At 38.5% G+C, this 24,333-nt stretch overlaps 1 protein-coding gene across 6 annotated transcripts in view; it reads left to right on the top strand.

Moving 5' to 3' along the window:
- LOC149312361 (GRAM domain-containing protein 4) overlaps positions 1 to 23,982 on the top strand; it is a 116,654-nt gene extending 92,672 nt beyond the window's left edge. For 4 of the 6 annotated variants that reach the window (XM_089524463.1, XM_089524461.1, XM_089524467.1 and 1 more), the window contains 13 exons: positions 1,494 to 1,585; positions 4,232 to 4,323; positions 4,772 to 4,820; positions 6,592 to 6,663; positions 8,991 to 9,034; positions 9,153 to 9,262; positions 12,333 to 12,487; positions 15,055 to 15,072; positions 17,721 to 17,868; positions 18,240 to 18,333; positions 20,007 to 20,091; positions 22,920 to 22,988; positions 23,806 to 23,982. In XM_089524463.1, the coding sequence (XP_089380589.1) occupies positions 1,494 to 1,585; positions 4,232 to 4,323; positions 4,772 to 4,820; positions 6,592 to 6,663; positions 8,991 to 9,034; positions 9,153 to 9,262; positions 12,333 to 12,487; positions 15,055 to 15,072; positions 17,721 to 17,868; positions 18,240 to 18,333; positions 20,007 to 20,091; positions 22,920 to 22,988; positions 23,806 to 23,907 (1,130 nt within the window). In that variant the 3' untranslated portion in view covers positions 23,908 to 23,982. The remainder of the gene's footprint in view (positions 1 to 1,493; positions 1,586 to 4,231; positions 4,324 to 4,771; positions 4,821 to 6,591; positions 6,664 to 8,990; positions 9,035 to 9,152; positions 9,263 to 12,332; positions 12,488 to 15,054; positions 15,073 to 17,720; positions 17,869 to 18,239; positions 18,334 to 20,006; positions 20,092 to 22,919; positions 22,989 to 23,805) is intronic. The other 2 variants (XM_089524464.1, XM_089524462.1) reach the window with 2 other exon arrangements.
- Positions 23,983 to 24,333: the final 351 nt, after the last annotated feature.

The raw sequence follows: 24,333 nt of genomic DNA, 5'->3' as shown, positions 1-24,333 counted from the left end.
TGGGTGTGGGTTGAACTATTGAGGCTGTGATTCCCAGCCCCATCCATGTCTTGAGATGCATCAGTCTCTTCTCATGTGCCATGTTGAACTGTGTCAATTTCTCCTGTACTAAGGCTAGATCCACCTGAAGATGTGATTTAAAGAAAGTTGACAGCAAATCTTCATCGATTAAAAATTGCAACATGGCGATTTCCATGTATGAAATTGATCAAGGCATCAGATCTTTTTTGGATTAAATATGTATAAAAATATGTTTTCGGATTACAGTCTGACCCCCGTATTTGCAGGATCAGTAACCGTAGTTTCACTTCCCTGTATCTGGAAAAAAGAACCCTCTAGGCCAGGGGTAGGCAACCTTTTTGAGCCGGGGGCCAGGTTGCTGTCCCTCAGACAACTGGGGGGCCAAAGCCCAAAAATAAATAATTAAATTTTTTTTTTTAAAAAAAATTAAATAAATAAATAAACTCGGACAAATGTAGGACAAAATTTTCTAATGGTGGACACTTTTTTAAAAAGTGGAGGACACACAAAAATAATTGCTGATTTTTTAAAAAGTGTTAATATAAATGCATGTTTCTGAGGCTTCTATAGACAATTGCCCCTGCGTGCGAGAGGCCAAAGACCCTGGCAGCAATCAGCGGCAGGACCAGGCTGGGGCCGGTCCCAAGGCCTCGCCGGGCCGCATCTGGCCTGCGGGCCGAAGGTTGCCTACCCCTGCTCTAGGCAGCTAGCTGGACATTGTCCAGTGCAATTCTGTGGTGAATGGAAATAGAGCATTCACCATTATCCACGGTTTTCAATATCCGCAGTATAGGGGTCAGACTGCATTATTGTTGTTGTTGTTACAGTGGACCCTTGTTATACGCTGGGGTTTGATTCCAAGACCCCCTGTGGATAACAAAATCCGTGTATGCTAAAGTCCCATTAAATATAATGACATAGCAAAATGGTGTTCCTTATAAAAAATGGAAAATCAAGGTTTGATATTTGAAATTTATACTTTTTTGAACATTTTCAAACCATGTATGCTTGAATCCATGTATAAAAAAATCCGTGTATAAGAAGGGCCGACTGTATTATGGTAAAAATGGTTCTGATGCATCACTTGTGAACATAGGGATGTTGACATGGGTCTAAAACACACTACAGGAATAATCCAGTTTGAGACCATTTTAACTATCCTGTCTCAATGCTAGAGAAACCTGGGAATTGTCATTTATTGTGACACCAGAGTTCTCTGACAGAGAAAGCTAAATGTTCCACAAAACTACAGTTTCCAGAATTCCCTAGTATTGAGCCAGGGCAGTTAAAGTGGTCTCAAACTGGATTATTTCTGCAGTGTGTTTTGGACCAAATTTCAATGTCATGTCTTGGCCTGGGAGTGGGTGGGTTTTTCCTTTTCAATTTAAATGTTGTGGTATTTTATCCTTGAAATCAGTGATATATACCGTACTTAAATACAGTGTACAGTATTTGTTTTCCTTTCTGCCTAGAGAGAGGTGCCAAACCTGTTACAAATTTTGTGAAGAATCTTTCTGCCTTATCAGACTGGTATTCTGTCTACACTTCTGCTATTGCCTTTATTGTAAGTTGTTTTTCTTCCATCATCTGAAGTAACCACAGTATGATTTTTACACAAATATATTGCGAATCCCTGGCACACTGCGAAAAAAATTACTAGTCCCCCAGATCAGGTTTAAAGATTTAAAATCAGAGAAGCACAGCTTTAAATCTCAAATTAAGATGTGGATCAGCTTCTTGACAGGGGTAGAGCTTGTGTCTGCAGAACTGTATACAGGCTGTCTTGCCACATTCTTGTTCTTTAGATACTAATGGTGTACTGGAAAGTATGGATGATTCCCTAACCAACAAAGAGAAAAGACACCCTTTTCTGGTTTTTAGAAAAGGTTCATGTTTGGGAGAGAGTTTTAAGAATGGCTGTTTCCTATACATTCTCATTTTCTGTTGTTAGGGAGATTTTTTTTCCTTGTGGGAGAACATTAAGACCTGCAATCCAACATGCAATTTAAATCATATGATCCAGGAAAACCTGAATGACATTATTCTTCTCTAGAATTCTTTAGCTAGGTAAATGCTCATATTTCTCTTTCAAGGAGAGAGAAAGTTTCGTTTCTGTTTTAAGCAAAAAGACTGCAAAAATGTTTGCAAGATGTGATGGGAAACAGTAAAACGGTGATTCTGTGGCTTCCTCAGAGTTGAGCTTGTGGCTACTGAGGCTGGAAGAATCAAGAAAGTTTCCTCTCAGTTCAAAATGTGTCTGTGGCACTATAGAAAGAAAGTCCTCTAGTTTCCCTTCTAGTGGAGCTAGTATAATATTAGGAACATGCAGATTCAGACTGCTCTAGATCTCTTAAGTATCAGCTATTGCTAGTCAGAAAATGATATAAGAAGTATCATATCCTGCTTGTGGGGTTTCCAATCTAATTGGCCATTGCTTTCAACAAGAAGGTGATCTAGATGGAGCTGTAGTCTGATTCTTAGGTTCTTATGTACATCTTATTAATTTTAAAACTAAATGTTTGTCTGGGATACAGTCTTGCATGTTTTTGTGGGTGTAAATGTGTATCCCAGAGTATGGAAACAGCAGATTTTTTGAAGACTAGGTGATTCTGGAAGGCATAGTAGAAGAAACTAAGGGCCTGAGCAGACACAACAGAATAGCATGGGCTGAGCCCCCAGGGTTGGTCCCTGGGTTGGTTGCAGGGATGGGCAGGTGTTCACACACCCATCATCACACCAACCCAGGGCTGCTCCTTACCTTTCTGGTGGACAATTCATCTGACTTGATGGTTACTCAGAATTGTCCAAACATCTCTATGCTTTTAAAGCATTGATGCAAATTGCAAGGGTTTAGGATGTAATCAAGAAAACAACCCATGCTGTTCTAGCCTTAGCGTTCACCTGGGTCGGCACAGAGATAGGTACATGTTTACACAACCATCTCCGTGCTGACCTGGGACCTCCACCAGTATGTGCTCCTTATCTTGCCATGCCATCACTGATACTGAAAAGCCCCTCATCACTATGTGTGATGTAGAAATGAGGCGCCTGGCTTCACGCACATGGCCAGGTGCTCCTTTTCTACATCAGGCGTGATGACCATGGGCTTCTCAGTGCCAGCAATGGTGCTGCAAAAGTAAGGAGTGTGGGGGGATCATATAAACAGTTTGGGTTTGCCACAGTTTCCAGGAAACTCTGTGGGAAACCAGGGGGAAAGTTGACCTGCAATAAAAGCTGTTTACCCTAGGATTGGTCTGGATGCACCGGATCCATGACTGGTCTGGCAGGATTGGGCTTGATCCTGGCCCTGAGGTTTTGGACTGCGTCTTCTGAACTAAATGATGCATGGCCAGGGGGAACACAGATCTTTGGCCCATGCAGACAACCCCTGACAGAGTATAATGTGCCCAAGGTCATGCAGTGGGTTTCCATGGCTGAGCATAAGTTCAGACCCTGGTCTCCTGGGAGTCTGGTCCAACATTCAAACTATGACACTATGCTGGAGAAGAGGGTGACTAATTGCTCTCCCAGACATGAAATAATTGTAGTAGTTCTATTGCAGCAGTCCTGGTATAAATACTTAAGGTGCATATATTTTATGTTGAATGCTCAAATACTTTTGCCTAGAAAAAAAACAAGGAAAGAAAAGGGGATGGATCTGTGCAGATGACATTGCAAAAGTTACTAAACACTCAGAAAACAGTTTCTTCACATGGGTGGAGGGGTTGGCATGGAAGAGAACCTCACTAGAAGCCCAAATGACTAAACTGAGGCTGTCGTACTGTGGACATATCTGGAGATGAACCAATTCACTGGAAAAGTTGGTAATGCTTGGTAAAGTGGTAGGCAATATTTCCTATTGCAGAAATTCAACAGGTTAAGTCCTTTCCAAGATGGAAGTGTGTTTATGAGCAAAGTGGAGGGCTGTGTCCGCATACAATGTACTAGCCCTTGAAAATGGCCTTGGCATCTCTGATTGTCATATCAACTGTTGCTTCTGTATATTGCCTGGCTGTTCTACATGGAAAACTAAAATATGCAAGCGCATAACACTTAACTAGGAATAAACATCATGTAAATACACATAGAATTACAGTGAGTGGCGGAATCATATCCATCATTGTTATTGTCCCAGAAGATTCTTAACATGGTATTGCTTGAAAGAATTACTGTTTGATGTGTAATTTTTTGTTTCTTCTTTTATCTGTAGATCTACATGAATGCTGTATGGCATGGCTGGGCCATTCCTATGTTCTTATTTTTAGCAATTTTGAGGTTATCTCTAAATTACCTCATAGCCAGGTAATCATGCTGCTTTCTTCTGTCTTAAGATTTTACTTTGTAGCTTGGTTACTAGTATTTCTTACTTTAAACAGAAGACTATATGGTTTTCTTTTTCTTTTGTTCTAAAAAGCATTTCACTCCACCATCTTCCATAATAGTTCCTTGGAACCCTTACTCTCCAGAAATTAGGGATCTATAAAAAGTGTTTTACTCTCCATTTTATTTTTTAATTTGTATTTTATATTTTTAAACATGTTATGATATATATTATAATTAAATAATTAGGATATGATATATAATATTATTATAAATGCATAATTATTGTGTGTGTGTGTGTGTGTGTGTGTAGACAACCTGGAAACTGGCGATGGTGGTCTGGTACATTCATTTACCAAGTTTTAAAAAAGTTAGCTGCTGTTCTGGCTGCCCATAATTTTTGTTTAATGAAAATATTGTTTATTTTTAGAGGATGGAGAATACAGTGGAGTATTGTGCCTGAAGTTTCTGAGCCCATTGTAAGTCAAAATAATTTTGAAACTTTGAGAATTTTTGTATAAAACTTACAAAGCATTTTAAAATTGTATTTTGCTGATATATTCTTTTCTGATTATTATAATAAACTAGTTTTTATATAATTAGGTAATATTCAAGAGATTTATTTCTCAATTAAGCTTCATTTTATAGTTCTTTTAAAAAATCCAAACAATACCTCATTTTAGAAGGTATAGCTGAAGAGTAATTAAAAAAAAACACCTTTGAATATATTTTGATATTTTCAGCCCAAAATACTGTAAATTAAAAGTTAATGGACTGGTTTGGCATAACTCAAAACTACAGTATGTAAGGCTTATGTGCTTCCCCTCTTCTCCTCTGAAGCAAATTGATCCAGAACCTTTGCTTCCATTTATAAATAATTCAAATATGATTGGCTAAACCAATCCCTATGTTTCTATAAGATTGAAAGATACAGGGGTAAAATTTAACATCTCTTTGGTCAGCCTAAGCAAACTGTGACGCTAAAGGTAAAAATATAAACATATAATTAATTTAAGTAATTATATACATGATATACATTTAAATAATTCTTTTTATGAATTACTTATTCTTCAGTTACATAGTAACTCATTACTCAGTAATTTTATGAATTACATATTATTTATCACTCAATTACAGTGGGTCCTTGGTATCTGCTGGGGACTCCCCTCCCATGGATACCAAAGTCCATGGATGCTCAAGTCCCTTTAAATACAATGGCATATTAAAATGATGTCCCTTATATAAAATAGTAAAATCAAGATGTGATTTTTGGAATTTGTATATATTTTTTAATATTTTCAAACTATTGATGTTTGAATCTGTAGATAAAGACTCTGTGGACAGGAAGGGCTGACTGTATTTATTACTCAACAATAAGTAAATTTTATGAATTATTTTTTACTCATTTATATACAATTAAGAAATTAATTTAAGTAAATATAGTCATTTAATATTTCATTTAATTTATTCATTTATCTTTAAAAATTATTCCATCCTTCCAGGATTCTTAGAGAAGCATACATGGTCCCATATAGTGTAATAGTCCAATCATGTATAATTCTCTCATCACTGCCACAACCCTATGAAGTAGGTTACACAAAGAGTTTGTGACTCACACAAGCAAGGAAGCTGCATGCCTGAATGTAGGTGTAAATCCAAATCTATCTACACTGCAGGCGCTGAGTTCACTTATACTTAATAAAAATATCAGTATAAATGAGATTAATTTAGTCAGGTCTGTTTAACTGGGAATTAATTGTTACTAGGATTTTGCCTCTGGTTCTCAAGAGACTAATTTAAAATTACGCTTTTGGTTGTAAATAAGCAGATAATGTTCATGTATTCAGCATACATTTGAACATATAAGTTAATTATGGCTTATTGTTGCATGAATGATCCTTTGTAGATCTCAGATTCATATGCTCTCTTCTCTCCTCTGGTTCAGCCATGAGGAAATCAGAAGTCCCCCCCCCCTTTTTTTTTTTTTTTTTTTTAACCAGTTGAATATTGCAGTTAGCATTATGTCCAAACCTGGGCAAATTGTGATTAAATATGGTTTATTGAAAGGAGCCATCTTCAGGCCTCAGCTGATGAAACTGGCTTGTTTTGTAAACTAACTTTAAATTAACCATTATCTGAAGGCAGCCAGTTAATAGAAGAAATGGTTTTCTTTGGCTGATCTAAAATGTGGAAGAAATATCTAATCTAAAAGACTCAAATTCTTATGGCAGATATTTGATCTTGTTTCAGGAACCTCCAAAGGAAGACCTAACTGTGTCAGAAAAATTCCAGCTTGTTCTGGATGTGGCACAAAAAGCACAGGTATGCCATCTTTGGCATCTCCAGGTAGAGAATTGCAGGTCTGAAAGAGATTTTTGCAGGAGAATGTTGCTGCCTGGGAGAATATATAATAAAGACAAATGGTGTGATTCATTGAAAAAACAGTTCATGTGTATCATATTGGATGTTTTCCCTCTTTAAAAAAAAAATTATTCACATAGTCAAACCTATGAAGGGACATGGTGGCTCAGCAATTAAGACACTGACTCTGATGACCACAAGGTCGACAGATCAGCAATTCAAGGGCCAAGCACCACATGATGGAGTGTGCTCCCGTCACTAATCCCAGCTTCTGCCAACGTAGCAGTTCAAAAGCATGTAAAAATGCAAGTAGATAAATAGGTACCACTTTGGTGGGAAGATAACAGCGTTCCTTGCACCTTGACATTTAGTCATGCTAGCCATATTACTACAGAGCCTTCTTTGACAACACTGCCTCCCTTGGCTAAGTAACAGAGATGAGCACTGCCCCTACAGTTGGACACGACTAGACAATCACGTCAAAGGGGAAAGTTTTGCCTTTACTTTTTAGTCAAACATATATCAATCTTCACGTTAATCGCAATATCAACAAGAAAAACATTTCTCCAACTATTAAAAACATTCATATTATTTTCTTCTCCTTAACACATGAAATACACCTGCTTCTAATACTTCAACCTATATCTCTCCTTCTCTCATCCTGTCTTTCCATAACTTTCTTCCCATGTCCATTCCTGAATCTCTTATCTACTTCCATTCCTCTATATTGGATGTTTTCTCCATCAGTAGAGAAGTAACATAACATGACATATATTGGTTTAGGATTTCATCTTATTCTATTTTTATTGGATTTATAGCCCACCCTTCCTCTCCAAGTAGCTCAGGACAGTGGATATAGTCCTCCCTTTTCTGTTTTAATTTCATAACTGCCCTAGAATTAAAGATCTGAAAGGACCTTTGGAGATTTTGACTAAAAATAGCGATTGGAAGCGATATCACTTCTGGCACACTTGGACATGTTGGTGCAGGCAGTGGTGGGAGGATGTGGGACGGAAATTGGTCCTCATCCCTCATGCAGTTGCCCACTCTGTTGTCATCCTTTGGTATTTAAGATAACCTCCATATTTTAGTCTCACTCTAAGGTAATGCTGGCACAAGTCTAGAGAACCTGTGGCACAAGTCTAGAGAACCTAATCTGGGTGGGATCTGAAAGACTATATCTCCTTATACAAATATATCAGATTTCTATGATCTACAGGAGAAGATATTCTCTTGTTCCCACCACCATTACTGGCTTGCTTGGTGAGGACATGAGAGAGAGCCTTCTGAGTGGCTGCTCTCACTTTGTGGAATTCCTTCCCTTGGGAGACTAGGCTAAACACTGCTCTCTTTCCTTTTGGCTGGTAGGCAAAGATCTTTTTGTTAAATATCGGCCCTTTCCAGAAGGGCCTTTTAGTATGTACTGTGTACGTACTAGGGTTGCCTGGGGGCGTCTTTTTCAGACGCCCCCAACCCTAGTACATACACAGTATGTACAAAATGGCAGCGCCCATTCTACATGGGCGCCGCCATTAGGATGTCACGACTGCGCCGCCTCCAAACAGGGCGGCACAGCATGATGTCCTGGCACTGCGGAAGGGCGCCTGGGTTTGTGGCGCTGGCACAGCCTTTACACGGCTGTGCCAGTATCACAAAAAAGAAAGGGGCCAAGTGGCCCCTTTCTTCTTTCCCCATCATTGTTGGGGTGTCCTTGGGGCTTTTGCCGCTTCCCGCAGCCTGGAAAAGCGGCGGATCGGGGCCTCAGGGCCTTCTTTTAAATAATTTTATATTGTTTCGTGTGGTGATTTTAATTGTTATTTAAAAAATGTATCGTTCTGATTTTTAGTGACTCTTTCTGGATTCTGCCTTGGATACCACTTTGGAAGAAAGGCAGCATAAAATAGATAAAAAGATAAAATCTGTAACTTTAGGCCCTGGCTGGCTATTTCCTGTGATGGTATGCTGAACCCTGCTGAGCTAAAAAACTGTAGCTACTTTTCTATGCTATGAAACACATGCTGTATCAATTAATTTTCAATAATTTCCAATTTGTACTGCTGGTTTTGTCTCAGTTTGATCACACACTGATCTGTTTTGATGTGGTGGGCCTGATTTAGCCCCAGTCTACAACATAAAGCTAAATGATTGAGATGACTGATTATGGAACTGAAAAATTGTGATGATCCAGAATTATGACTTCATAGAGAAAACAGAAACACAGCAACTACTCATCTTCAATTACATTTGTATATTCCAAACTCTTATTCTTTCTTTCTCTTGATATACAGAACTTGTTTGGCAAAATGTCAGACATACTGGAAAAAATAAAAAAGTAAGTTTCTTTGTGTTTTTTCCCTCTTCTTAACAAAGCATGAATTTAACAATTTTTTTCCTACAATGAACTGCTGTAACAGCTAACATTATATTGTCTTTCTTTCTTTCTTTAACAGCTTGTTTATGTGGGTCCAACCTGAAGTAACGCAAAAGCTGTATATTGTTTTGTGGGCAGCGTTTATTGCATCTTGCTGTATTCCATACAGGATCATAGGGCTTTCACTGGGTAAATTTGTAATGATTTTGTAGTGCACATATTTTTAAATGTTAAAATTCCATTTCTGGCCTTGGGATGGAATCATATTTTTATTATAAACTATTGGATTAACAATCAAAAAAAAAAAAAACAAAAAAAACCCCCACAACTGCTTGATGATAGGTTGTGGTTGAAAATTTATTTGCTTAAATATTTATACCTATTTATTTATTTATTTATTTATATCCCACCTTTCTCCCAGTATAGGGATTCAAGTCAGCCAACAAAATTTAAAACAGTACAAGTTAAAAACAATACAAAGTATTAAAATGTAAATACAATGTTTAAAAATCAAACATTTTTTAAAAGTTAAAAACATTACACATTAAACTTTAAAATATATTAAAAATTATATACAAACTTTGCACAAAGTCTAATCCTTGTCATTTAAGAAAGCCTGGCAGCATAAACGTGTTTTTGTCTGGTGCCGAAAGGAGAGCAGGAATGGTGCCATCCTGGCCTCTCTAGGGAGGGAGTTCCAAAGCCTGGGAGCAGCCACTGAGAAGACCCTCTCTTGTGTTCCCACCAAATGAGGTGGAGATGGTGGTGAGACAGAGAAAAAGGCCTCTCCTGATGATCTCAGTGCTCTAGTGAGCTCATAAAAGGAGATACAAATAACCTTGACCCAAGCCATATAGGACTTTATAGGTCAATACCAGCACTTTGAATTGTCCCCAAAAAAGGACTGGCAGCCCATTGAGCTGTTGTAACAAGGGTGTTGTGTGCTCCTTATAGCCAGCACCAGTTAGCAACCTGGCTGTATCTCTTTGGGCCAGCTGAAGTTTCTGAGTGCATTTCAGAGGCAGCCCCCATATACAGAGCATTAAAGTAATCCATATGGTATGTAACCAAGGCATGTACCATCATGGCCAGATCTGACTTCTCCAGCAATGGGCACAGTTGGTGCACTAGTCTTAACTGTGCAAAAGTGCTCCTGGACACTTGAGCCTCCAAGTTAAGAGCCGAATCCAGGAGTACCCCTCATCTCAGAGGATCTCAGGATGGCGAACAACAATCAGTTTGATTAGCTTAAAACTGTTTAACTGTATTAAAATAAATAAAAATATTAAAAGCATATTAAACTGTTTCACACTTTGAAAGCTTTACAAGCATACAATTTAAAAGCTTAAATTTTAAATTGTTAAAACAATTTGAAATCATAACATATGTGCGGAATTAGATAAAATGAATGAGGACCCAAAGTATTTAATAAAACTCCATGTTACTGACTTGGTCCTAGAATGAAGCCAGTGTTGATGCTAATGGGGGGTCAGAAGAATGGGTTTTCCATAACTGGGGTACAACAGCAGAGAATACCCTCTCCTATATCCTCCACAGTGTACAGTTGGCCCTCCATATCCATGGATTCTGCATCCACGACTTGACATTTTTTAATTAAACCCCCCCCCCCCTTTGATTTTGCTGTTTTATACAAGGAACACCATTATACTATACCACTGTATATATTGGACTTGAGCATCCACAGATTTTGGTATCCACAGGGAGTCCTGGAACAAAAGCCTAGGGTGGGTCCAAGGGTCCATTGTATTACCTCCATTGATGGGATACAGAGGTGGGCCCTATTACCAGACCTCTGTTTTCAAGGAGGTGTATATGGACGGAAGTACTCATTCAAATATCAAGGTCACAAGCTATTTGGGGCCTTATATGTTATCACTGGAAGCTAAATTCAGACTAGAAGCATATAAGCAGCCCATAGAATTTCTTTAAAAGCAGTGATATATGGTATCTATATGGTGTTTTGGTCAAGAGTCTAGCTGATGCATTTTGGACCAATTACGGCTTCTGTGTCATCTCAAGGGCAGCCCACATAGAGTACCAGGGCATGGATTACTGTGGCTCAGTTATCCCTGTCCAGGAAAGGTTATAGCTGGCAGACCAGTCAGAGCTGCACACAAGCATTCTGAGCCACGGAGTCTACCGGGACTCCATATAGGTATAGAAGTACTCCCAAGCTATATGCTTGCTTCCTTGGGGAGTGCAACCCCAGGAAAGGTTGCTTACCTAATTCCTTCACCAGAGAACTACTAAATCACATTTTATTAGGATTCAGCTTCAATTTATTGGCCTTCATCAAGCCTGTTACTGGGTCCATCACCTGCACAGACCAGTCAACTCGATTGACAAGGACAAGTAGAGTTGAATGTAATCAGTTTACTGATGGCACAGAACGCCAAAACTCCTAATAACCTAATTAATAAATAAATAATTGGCATCCTTTTGGAAATGTCATATCATGAATCCCACACTGAGAGAAAAGTGGGATACTTTTTAAATACTTGAAATAAAATAAAATAAATATTGATACAATAATACATTGTTTTCATATGGGGAAATCCTCTGAAAGTAGTTCAGTGATTGAAGGGCCATGAACAACATTCCTGAGTGGTCTTTATACTTATCTGTACATCTGTTGACAGCCTAGACTAGAGTATGAGAAATGATAAAGCAGTAGTATAATGGGGGCAATATGTATTGGAAAAATGGCACTTGAGAGGTGCTTATCCCATCACCTACATTCTACTTTGCCTTGCAACCTCCATCCAAGCATTTCTCTCAGTTAAGGATTGAAATATATTTGCTATATTATGGGAAACAATGGCAGGAGAGAGCAAATGGTGGGAGGAAAACTGTATGTGCTGCAAAATTGCAGCAGTTTTGGCTACTAGGATTCCTGTGTTACAATCATAGAGTTGGAAGAGATTTTAAGGGCCAGCCAGTCCAACCCCCTTCTGCCATGCAGGAATACATGCTCAAAGCACTCCCGACAGATGGTCATCCAGCCTCTGTTTAAAGGCCTCCAAAGAAGGAGTTGACCACACTCTGAGGGAGCATGTTCCACTGTCGAACAGCTCGTACTGTCAGGAAGTTCTTCCTAATGTTGAGGAAGATGTTTCTGCTGATTATTCATTTCCAGCTTTGGTACAGCGATAAACCTGGTTTGAGTGATATGTAACATAGCATGAATATGCATGCCCTCATAAACCGATACTTTGTTTTTGCCTTTCTGCTTATCCAGGACTTTATGCAGGAATCAAATTTTTTCTTATTGATTTTGTCTTCAAACGATGCCCAAGGCTGCGAGCGAAGTACGATACTCCTTATATCATATGGTTAAATTTGCCTACGGATCCTCAGCTCAAAGAGAGGGCTAATGCCACAGTATCAAGACGGGTAAATACTTAATAATTTAAACACTTTTTAAATTATTACAACAGATCAGTATCCATGTGGTTTCAGTGACTAGAGCACATGCAGGGAGGGATAGATATTGAAACTTGTATACACATTTTCGTATGACCCTCACAAGAAGGAGTCACCAGATATCTTGAAGTAATTGTTTTTGTTGTAAATGAAGATCTATCCAACAAAATAATTGTCTTTGCTTGAATTTGGGGTGTGTAGGTGGTTTTTAGAAATTATAAAATATAAAAAGCACTTTTCTTTTGAAATAATTAATAAGAACATTAAACACTGTAATAAATCAAAGCATAAGCCTGCATAGAAAAGGAAAAATAGACATCATGAATACAAATCAGTGTTCTGTTAAGATGCTCAGCAGCCTGAATCAGTACCCCCTGCTTGTGCTGCTGTTCTTGTGGCTTCCACTTCCATAAACCAGTCACTAACCCATGCTCTGCAGCAGGTAAAGAAATCCATGCTATAGAGTGCATAGCAGTTGCATAGATTCCCAGTAATCATAAACTTGCCTAAACAAGCCTAAATCTAATTATTAGTCCAGAGTAGACCAATTGAATAAATGAGGAATTGGTAAATTAATACTTAATATAAGCTCAATTGGTTCAGTTAGTCTGCTGTTGTTGGGAGTATGGATTTATGGAAATCATTGTTCAACAGGCAGTCAACATCAGAAACATCACTGCTAACCTTTAATTCATATGCTGTGGGGAGGGGAGGGGTGAATTTCAGGAACAGGAAACTACTGTGGCCGGATGGCTCTCTTAAGAAGAGTCCATTTTGTTAAGAACTGTAGCATGAGCTAGAAGATGCAAACTCTTGGAATCACTTTCTAAAGTTAAATGAACGCTACCAACCCAAATTTAGTTTTAGTTGTTAACAAGGATGAATGTTAGTGGCCTAAAATCATTGAATACTTCCCAAAGAGACTCAAGCTATATCTTGTAATGGATTTTTCCACGGAAACCTCTAGTTAGTCAATGTTGACTGTCCAAAATTAACAGCAACTCTTATTGGGGTGGAGAGCTTAATTGGAATATCGAAGCCATTCAGTGAAAGTAGTCAGAACAGCAATCCTACTGAATGAAGGTATCAGATTGTCCATTTTAAATATGTTACTGACATGGAAGGGACCATGCAGTTAAATCGTTTAAAATCTCAGGAAGTCTGTAGTTTTACTGTCTTTTCAGAGGTGCCTATTTATTCTTTTTTTCACTTAAAGGCTCCTTTTTATCTGGAGAAACACCAAAATGTGATGTATAAGGTATAGGACTATAGCTTATACCAGTGGTAGCTTGTGGTACCAAAGGAAGACTGATCCATACATGTACAGTGAGCCCACATCATACACGGGTTTCACTTCTGCAGCTTTCAGCATACGCTGAAGCCACAGGAGAATCTAATTAATGGTGTGCATGCTGCATGCATGCTCCCCATTATTTGAGCATACACAATTTTCCCCTTACGGAGAGGGAGGGTCTAGAACAGATCCCCCACGTAAGGGAAGGGAGCACTGTATAATACTTAATTGTGAAGTTGCAGCTGGAGGCTTCTGTGTTGGTAGGGCTGTGAATTGACTCCAGAATTTAGTCTACACTGTTCAGAGACAGTGTTCAGCTCCTTGGAAAATTCCTTTAAAATTCAGACTAAAATCCAAAGCGGATTCTATGCCACACAGACAAGGAAGCTTCCAGCTTCTTTTTTATAATGTTTGAACTGACATCATACAATTTAACAATTGAGCACTATGCACATAAGCATCAGTCCTCCTCTTGTGGTTACGTATTTGTTTAAAGGGAAAAAATGTGAATACTTGAATTATCCAGAATTAATTTTATCCCACACTTTCTCAGCTAATAAAAGGCCTAGCTCATACAGCTATTCCCAGTCCTGGACCTGGCAGTAGGCAGCAGTACTTTGTGGTCTGATGGGGGTTCTGATAAAGTAGCCAGAAATCTGTTGGTTGGATGGTGGACCAGAAGGAGGAACAGCCACAAGGTGTCTCTCCCCATGTCATCTCTATTGGCTTGTTTACTTCCACCTCCATAGCATCTCCGGCCCATTATGATCAAATTGGCAGCACCCCTATCTTTTATGTATACACATTTGGCTGACCAGAAAAACAGAACAAAGAGACTATCATAAACAAACACACAGGTCATTTTTGCCAAAGCTAGTCCAATGGGATAGTTCAATAGGTGCTCCGTTTTCTATCTAGAGAGCGAATGTGCTGTTCTAGAGAAGTTATTAAATATCACAGTTGAAGGCAAATGGGCTAGGCAACAGAAATGGGAATTCCAATAAGGGAAATATAATTTCAATGAATTGAAAAAGTGTGCTCTAACCACTGATACGTTGGGTGGTTTTTTTGTTTTTGTTTTTAAAGACTGCAATCATTGTGTGTACTCTCTTGGTATGTGAGAAAGATCTGGCAACTTCACTCAATTCATGTTTTTATTCTGTATATGATAGTTAAATAGATTTTGCTTTTTTCTTTTGTCACTGTCACATTTGTGTTTGTTTGTTTTTTCTTTTCCTGCTAGCTGTCAGGGCATGAAAAGGTACGGATCTTAGCGTGGAACTATTTCTTTCAATTTGATCATTTGTACTCATAATGATCTGATGTTTTTTTTTCTGTGTATGTGTGTAAGCCTGTGCATTTAGCTTACTGATATGTGTGTGTGTGTGTTTTATATATTAAATGCCTTGAATTTTAAGTCTCTTGGAGACATATAGTAAATGTTCTTTCTGGGAGCTATCCTACTAATTGATTGATCCTGACTTGTGTACAATCCTATTTTGACATCTAGTTGAAGGAATTCTCTAACATGATTTGGAAAAAAAATAATTCAACCTAGGTACTTTTTGGGAAACAAAAGAAGGAGCCTTTGTCTAAAACATAATATTGCAATAGAACAGGGATGGGCAACTTGTGGTCTGCATGTGTCCCAGCCCCCTGTCAGTCTCCCCTTCTCACATTTGCCACAACTACAACAGGAAATCAAACCACCATTTTCCTTTAAAACTTGCTGTGCACCCCTTGTTTACAGGCACAATCACATTTTGGGAAGCCTCCCAGAAGCACAATTCTGCTTAAAAACAAGTGGTATCATCTTATTGTATCTTGTTTTAAAAGAGAATTGTGGTTTGTTTTGCAAGTTTGCTGGGGTTTTTTTTTTTTTTTTTTTTGTTCCTTTAGGATGCAGTCTTTAGGAGTATGTGGGGAGGGAGGTTGTCTTCCCTTGGAATAGATTAATAGTATGTCCAGCTACACCCCTGTCTCATGGCTGTAGGTATCCCAGAATGTATTTACAGTATCCTAATTCTTAGTTAAGGGCTTACCATATATACTCGATTATAAGTCTACCTTATGTATAAGGTGAGGGAAGATTTTGGGGCTAAAATTATGGATTTTGATATGACTCATGGATGAGTTGAGGGTAACACCTAGGGGCTTGTAACAAAGGATCTGAAGGATGAAGCATAGGAAAATGATGTCAAAATAATAATAATAATAATAATAATAATAATAATAATAGATTTATTTATATCCCACCCAATCACAGGGAATCAAGGCGCTTACAGAATTCCAACAGGCATAATTGTTTGTGCTCACATTAATTAAAGGCTATATGAGAGAGTAGACAGGGGTCAGTATTTCCAGGACAGACTATGCTCTTACCTTTTACCAGGGGATGATGCCTTTTTTAAAGTAAAGTTAAAGTGTAGTCAATTTTCGACTAAAATTTCTAGACATATATATGAGTATATACAGTAAATACCCTGACGGCACTAGAGCCTTTCTGTCTTGGAAGCTAGGCTAGGTTAGCCCTGATTAGTATTTCGATGTAAAAATGTCAACAAATACCAGATACTGTAGGGTATATTTCAGAGGTAGAAACTGGCAAAACCATCTCTTGAATGTTCCTTGCCTAAGAAAATCCTGTGACAGTATTGGGGTTGCCATAAGTGGACAGGAGACTTGAAGTCATACACAGACACGGACACACAGGCACACACTTCCTAGTTATGTTTTCATGGAAATTTAAAAATATATATGGCCAGGCATAAAATGTAGTCAAGAATGAAGAATGTATATCAGTAAAGCTTGAAGTAAATAATTATTTTTTCAAATACAGCTCACTGGTAACTGGGAGTTATTGTAGACCAAAGTCCCCTCCCTCTTCAAAAATGCTAAATGGTTGCAAAAATGTCATACAGTTGACATTCCTTAGAGAAAGATTGGGTAATATACAGAATAACCCAGTTAAATAGGGGCCCAAGGATGTTTCATGTTAGTAAAAACTGAGCAGATTTTAGTATTGCCTACTTGAACAAAACACTGCCTGAGAATGCCATGTAAATTTATTTTAATTAAAATAATTTATTCTATTATTAAAATTGACATGATGTTGATGTTATCAAGAACACGCCAAAAGCAGGCTCCTTTTATCCCGCGGCAGTGGTGTAACGAGTGCGCCAGTGGCACACTCGGTACATAAGTGCTGCATGGTGGTGTGTGGATGCCACGCAGCACTTACGTAACAATGGCGGCACCCATGTATACAGGGTGTCACCATTGTTATGCCCTCGTCACACGGGTGTGAGGGTTGTGGGGAGAACGGAAGTGCTACAATAGCATGCAGAGAGAGACAGAAAAAGCCGCTACTCTCCCATTCCATTTTCTCATGTGATAAGGCTCAAAGTACTGTGAGTTCACTTGAACTGCATGGCAATATCCTATGAAATCCTGAAATTTGCATTTTAGGTAACCATATTTAGAATTTTTCACCAAAGAGCTCTAATGCCCCTTGACTACAGAGCACAGCATTCAACAGAATTAAGCCATGGCAGTCAAAGTAGAATCATAGCATCATAATTGTATAGTGAGGAAGAATCCTATGTACAGAGAAACTGGGGGGTTCTTTCCTCTCATGCAAGACCACTAGCCTGTAGTAAGAACTGATATAGTAAGTTGATTAGCTCTAATTTTGAGCCAAATGTGATATTGCTACTAAGCACAGCAATACAGAACTTAGGGTGAGTGAGGCCTGCAGCTGCATTAGGCCTTGATTTTCTAGCTGTAAGCACTCATTCTGAAAAACAAAGGCAGTGTGTTTGTCCAGTGGAGACATAAGATTGTTAAGCTTTGGTCAATGCATGCTTTTAATTGTGTGTTAATAATGATCATTATTTTATTTCTTTACAGCTCCAAACAACAGCTTCACGAAGTTGTGTAGGCTCAAGTGCCCCAACAGGAGTCAGCAGAGATGATGAGACTAGCCGTTTTCATACCACTAAGCGAGGCAACTTCCATGAAGTCTTTAATCTGTCAGAAACTGAGCGTCCTTTGGCAGGTATTGACATGAATGTAAAAGATGATGTTGGCCTTAAACAGAAGCATGTTTTAAAAGAATTGCGCACAGAGCAGTGGCATTCAGAAATGAACTGTACTGTAATTTTATCTGCTGTTGGGTTCTATGGATAGGAGGTCAAATTAATCGTTTATCTGATATCCATAAGATTCTCCAAGTGAACCTGATGCCCATAGCCTGGTTTGCCTTTGTGGTAGCATGAATTTGAGAGGGGAGAAGACGTGCCTAATCCCATGAGACAAGTAACTTAACCCAGGGCTTGAAACAAATACTCACTATTCAGAAGAGCTTTGTATGCACTTCTAAGTTTTTGTGGTTGTATGAAATATAATGTGATTGTACTATTTTGACAGTGTGTGAAAATGGTTGGCGCTGCTGCCTGATTAACAGAGACCGAAAGATGCCTACAGACTACATCCGAAATGGAGTGCTTTACGTTACAGAAAAGTAAGTCTTTGCACAATTTACAGTCTTAAGAATCAGAGGAAAGAAAGAACAGACTGGGAACGCATATATTGCTTTTGTAAATTATAAGAGGAGAAAGCTCAATGTGTATTGCCATGTTGCTGAACATTCCAGATGAGTGAAGACAACAGTTTTCCTTATGTCAGTTTCTTATACCCCCCCCCTCACACACACACACACACACACATACACACACACACATTCTCTCTCATTTTTTGGATAGCTAGGGCTACTTTACAGGGAAAAAATCTGCATACATCTAGATAACTGCAGATTAGTTTAGGGTAGATTTTCTTATGAGAATACTGAACAAATTGTCCGCCTGTTCGAAGAGGACAAATTCACATTAATATGTGGCAAAACCTCCCTGAAATAGTAACCAGGTCAATAGTAATATGAGCATTGGACTTAATGGGTCAGAAAAGAGCCATCAGTGTGCAGGTGTGACAGCTTATCCGTGGATCAGTTCTCAAGAGCAGACAAGTCAAAGTTGGGTACAGGGAGAGGAAATTATGTGTCTGGATTTCTGCAGTTTTGCCGTGACAAGCAATGCTTCAGAACTCAGTGAAACCCTTTGAATCACTAACATAACCTGGTTTTGGCATCTTTGTGTGTATATATTAAGTACAGTTTAGAGTGCTGAAGTTTAGTGGTTTTACAGTGTTTTGATCTGCAAGTATTTTAAAAATACGGAATGCAGTTCTATAAATATTTTGGTGTAATAAAATGGTTTCAGAAAACTTGAAAATTTCCCAATATAATGCCCTCCCCCAAGCATGTGCCTATGTGCTAGCATTTATAATCCAGATGCCTTCACTATGAGGAATATATAATTTTCAAACTTTCTTCTTACAAACAGTAGCATCTTTACATAGATAGTCCAGTTTTACACTTTTCAACTAGTCTTTTACACTAGTCCAGTCTTTTCAAGAAGCACCTCTTTACTGAATTATTATTAAAGAAATTTATATATGACTCCACTGCAATGACACTGAGTATATACACATATTGGAAATGTTCACAGTAGAAGGAGGTGGGAAAAATTATCAGCCTATTTCCTTCCATCACTTGGAATGACCCATGACTGGGCTTCTGGGTGTTCTTTCTCCCCAAGAGGTCCGGCTGCTGGCCAGAGCGATGGGCTCATAGATCAACACTGTCCACCTCTCTCTCCCTTTCTCATTCTTAAAGTGTACCAGAGAAAAGTCTTTCCTTTGCAGAAAAAAACACACTAAACAAGTAGCAGAATTGGATGTGTGAGTGCTTTATAGCTTCTTTAAAAAACTTTAAAACATTGTAGTAGTTTGGGAAGCAGTCTGGTGATGCCTGAGCCTTGGATTTTCATTGTTTGTTTTCTTGATGGAAGGAAACTATACATGTGGAAATCTTTTTTTAAAAAATCAAGTTGGCCTGTTTCTGTCTGCATTGTTTATGAATATGTATATGTTTTTAGGTCAGGGTGTGGCTGTACAAATTTTATAGAGTGTAGTTGTTCAGTTCAGTGTAAAAATGTAAAAGCACTGTTATTTTTAAAACCATTTCTCATATTAACCGAGCTAATATTGTACTGCTTGTAAATAAAACTTTAAGTTAAGGCAAGATTTGAAATAATATTTTTTTCAAATGATCTTTCTTTTTTGTTTGTTTATTTGCAGTTACTTATGTTTCGAAAGTTCCAAGTCTGGTTCATCTAAAAGAAATAAAGTTATAAAACTGGCAGATATAACAGATATTCAGAAGGTATGTCCATGATTTTGGGAGTTTGTTCCCATCCCCCTTTTGGTCTCGCCCCCCCCCCCCCCCCGAGTTGAAGTAAAAGATGAGGTTTGGACAATTTGCGGCCCTTCCAGAAGTCCCAGTATTCCCCATCATCTGCTGTGCTGACTCAGGTTGATGGGAATTGTAGTTCAGCCACAAGTTGCCTACTTTTTCTCTAACATTCCATGTTTATCACTTCCCTTAAAAATTGTGTGTTGTGGTGACCTTAAAATTTCACTCACATGGAAGTGGCAAAGGGTTCAGTTGTATACTCTTTTACTTTAAAGTGATTAATATTCTATTTTATTCAGATAATTTAATGTTCACTTAAATGTGCTTAATGTTTACTTGAAAATGTCCAGAACTTCAAAAAAGAGACACCCCTCTAAACTTCCTGTTGGGAATATATATTTAAAATCCGAGGTTAAGCTATGTAAACTAGACTTGTTAAACTACAAGATGGATGTCATTCATTTTGTTCATTTAAATCAATTACATCTTGTTTTCCCAAAAACTGGAAGAAAAACACATGCACATTTTGTGTGCATGTGTGTGTGCATCTTCAAGTCACCTGCCAACTTAGGGCCACCCCATTGATATTTCATAGGGTTTTCTTAAGCATAGAATACTCAGATGTGGACTTGCCAGTTCCTTCCTCTGAAATATAGCCTACAGCACCTGGGATTCATTGGCGTTCTCACATCCAAGTACTAACCAGGGCTGACCCTGCTTAGCTTTCAAGAGCAGATGGGATCAGTAGATTAAAAATCCAGAGTTTTAAAAGAATCAAAAATTCTTTACTCTAGAGAAGCAAACCAACAAACCCTAGAAGGCTAAAAACATTAGAATAGCAAAAGAACCCAACTAAAGTAAAGGTCTTCCTAAAAAGGATTTTACTTGTATTGTGACAGATTTTTTTCAGTGACGTGCCAGGCAGTATACCAAACTGAGCAGGATTTTTCAAAGCCCTGATAGTCACCACTGAAACACTCACTGGGAACCAATCATGCGTCATCTCAGAACATAGAAGAGGGCCTCTGCTGATGATCATAACACTCTGGCAATCTAAAATTGGAGAACATCAAACCACATAGGACTTTAAATATTATGAATCATATATTTGAATTGACCCAGAAATGAAATGCATTTTGAAGTTTCTCAATATCCTTCTTTTTGGAAGCAGTTCATTGAAGCAGTCTAGTTTTTATGTAACTAAGGCATGTGTCACACCAAATCTATTCTTCCTTCGACAAAATGTATAGCCAGAGTGCCAGCTGAAACAGAAGAAAATTATGTTTGGGCATGGGTATTTCTTGGCCATTCAGGCTTTAGAGCAGGTCTAGAATTTCCAAAATTATGAACCTGTCATTTCAGGGGAAATACAGTGTACTCTTCACATTCTCTAGGGTTAGGGGTGCAGGAGCCCTGTGAAAGTGGGAAAAATGCATATAAAAACCCACTATTTTTTTTCCACCTGAGACTTCTTTAAGAATCTCTAGGTCTTCTAGTGCAACTCAGAGATCAACATCCATTGGAAGTTTACCATAGAATTGTGCTAGAGGACCTAAATATGCCTAGAGAAGTGTTTTCTCTAGTTCTTCCAGCATGCCTCCATGATCAACGTCCTGAAGAATTGTACAGGACGAGCTAGGGATTCCTATAGAGAACATATTAATCAAATCCGCGAATAATCAAATCTGCAAAAGTTGAAGCCGCAATTGTGGAGGGCTGACTGTACTATGACATCCACATTAGTTGACTCATGGATTTCCTGTTTTGCTAATCAGTGGCACCTCTGTCTTGTCAAGGTAAAACTTAATTCAGGTTATAGTCATTATTAGAGTGAAGACTGCAGCAGGTCATGCTAAAACCTTATGTTAAATACACAGTATGGGGGGGATACAGACAGGCGGCTCCATGCTGCCCGTCTTTATCCCTTGTCGGCGCCGCGCCAACCGCACCACACAGCACTGACATGCTCCCTAAAAAGAAGCTGCCTAGAGTGGCTTCTTTTTAGGAGCGTCATAATGGCACTTGTTCGCCTTGATGCTGGCGCTTCCAGCGTGTGGATGCCTGGGCATCATCGTCACACACCCTGTGTGGGTGGGGCCACAGCAAGATGGCGCACAGGTGCCGCTAGTAGGGCTGGGTGCATATGGATGCCCAGCCCTACCAAGCCCTAAAATCAGTCCCAGCACAGCACTTTGCGCTAGTCTGTGATGGGCCTCTTTCAACTCTATGGTGAAATCAACATGGGGTTTTTGTTTTAAATTTATATAATGTTAAAACATGACAAAGGAACAAGGAAAACAACAGAAAAATGATATTTCTGTGCCTTTTGAAAACAATACCATTTTAAAAATCTGTCTAAAGAAAAAGAGCTTTTTCAACTGTTTCCAGGGAGGGGGGTGACACAAAGGTGGTAACAGCGGTGAGAAAGCCTTGTCTATGTTTAAAAATTGATCTTTTTTCAGTGCTATTGACATTAGTTTCAGAACCAACTAGTGGTGGAAAGCACTGAGATATATCAACTCTCCAGACATCGAGCTCTGTGTGAGTGTTTTGTGTTAGGTTTGGAAGCATTTTTATCAAGAACACTAATAATTTTGCAGTGGAAGCATCTCACTAGCATATTTCTAAGCACTAACAATTTAGGCCATTACCAACCCTAGTACACCTCTTCAGGTGTACTTCTGATAGCCATGTTAATAGAATACTGCCTTCTAAATTTCTACATAGTTGAGATCTGATCTTTTTCAACCTGTCTTTGCTTTTGTAAGTACTATTATTTATTTTGTATTTCTTTTTAGTACAAAGTACTCTCTGTTCTCCCAGGATCTGGGATGGGTATTGCCGTATCCACACCATCTACACAAAAAGTAAGCACTCAAATAAAAGCATTTTATCTATATATTGCAAAATGCCAGCACTATCAATTGCACCTGTTTGAAATATTAATGATATGATGGCATCATCAGTTTTTGGAGCACTTGCTTTAACTTGAGCCCATAAGGATTGTTTTACTAAACCATTTATTGAGTTACACAACCATATGTGCTATAATTTGCAACTCAACGGAAATTATCAAGTACTTTCAAAGGGGGAGATGTTTAATTTTGATGATGTCTCCGTGGCATTAGACCAATCAATACCACTAAGTGTGGTTGTTGTTGTTTTTAAAAATTTGAACAAGTCACATTGTTGCCCTTTGTTGGTAATAACAGAAGAGGTGATGATTCAGAGATGAACCTGAAGGCATACATGTAGTAAGAATGGGAAGATGTCCCATTGAACTTATCCCATCAAGATGCAGAAGGGGAGATGTTAAGCAGGGCCAATTCCATCAGCTCTCCTGAGATGCCAGCTCCTTTTGCCTGTTTCCCCTAAACACATTCAGTCCTTTCTGACCTTTATAGGGACTCAGTAACTTCAAAATTGGTGCCTGAATTTGCTTGTTTCCTCTTCCTTCCTCCTCTGCTTTTCTTTCATGCCATTTCTTTTAGACTATAAGTCTGTCAATTGGGATATTCTTTTTCTGTAAGCCACCCTAGGAGTGTGTTCAGCTGAAGAATAGGATAGAAGTATAAGTCAGTGAGTGGTATATAGCTCTGAATATAGGGTTATGATACTGTAGAGATTTCCATTTTAAAATATATATTTTTTTACTAACAATTCTGTTTTTGTCCCCTCACCCAGCCTTTAGTGTTTGGTGCCATGGTACACAGAGATGAAGCTTTTGAGACCATTTTCAACCAGTATGTGAAGATAACCTCTGCAGCATCCACCAGTGAAAGCTAGTATATCATCACTGCTGATTCTCCTGGGGAGACTTTAATTTTACTCACTTGGTAGTGAATAAAAAGTGGAACACTCGTCATCAATTCTGCAATAATTTTCTTGGTTGCATATGTCTTACGTTACATAAGTGTATTTTATATATGCCTTCCATTTTTTGTTTTTTAAAGCTTTTTGTAAAAAACAACAAAAAAGTGAGAAAAAGACAGTGAAAGTGCTATCATCACTATTAGCCTTGCACATAAAGCACTTTTAATGTTTATTTACTGACATTAAAACGCTTAGGAACATACATGGCAATGGCAGCTTGAGGATAGACCAAGGAAGCTGTATTGTCCTATCCTAAAATCCCAGGGTGTGGCGATGCATTATACTCCTCTACTGCTACGGGTCTTACTGTATGACTTCTTTTGATTTCAGTGGCATTTT

This window comes from Sceloporus occidentalis, unplaced genomic scaffold, assembly GCF_023333645.1.
Source record: "Sceloporus occidentalis isolate IW3139 unplaced genomic scaffold, rSceOcc1.0.p SCAF_5, whole genome shotgun sequence".
NCBI classification, from domain to species: Eukaryota; Metazoa; Chordata; class Lepidosauria; order Squamata; family Phrynosomatidae; genus Sceloporus; species Sceloporus occidentalis.
Note: the sequence above shows the minus strand (reverse complement) of the source record. Positions and strands in the feature narration are given on the sequence as shown.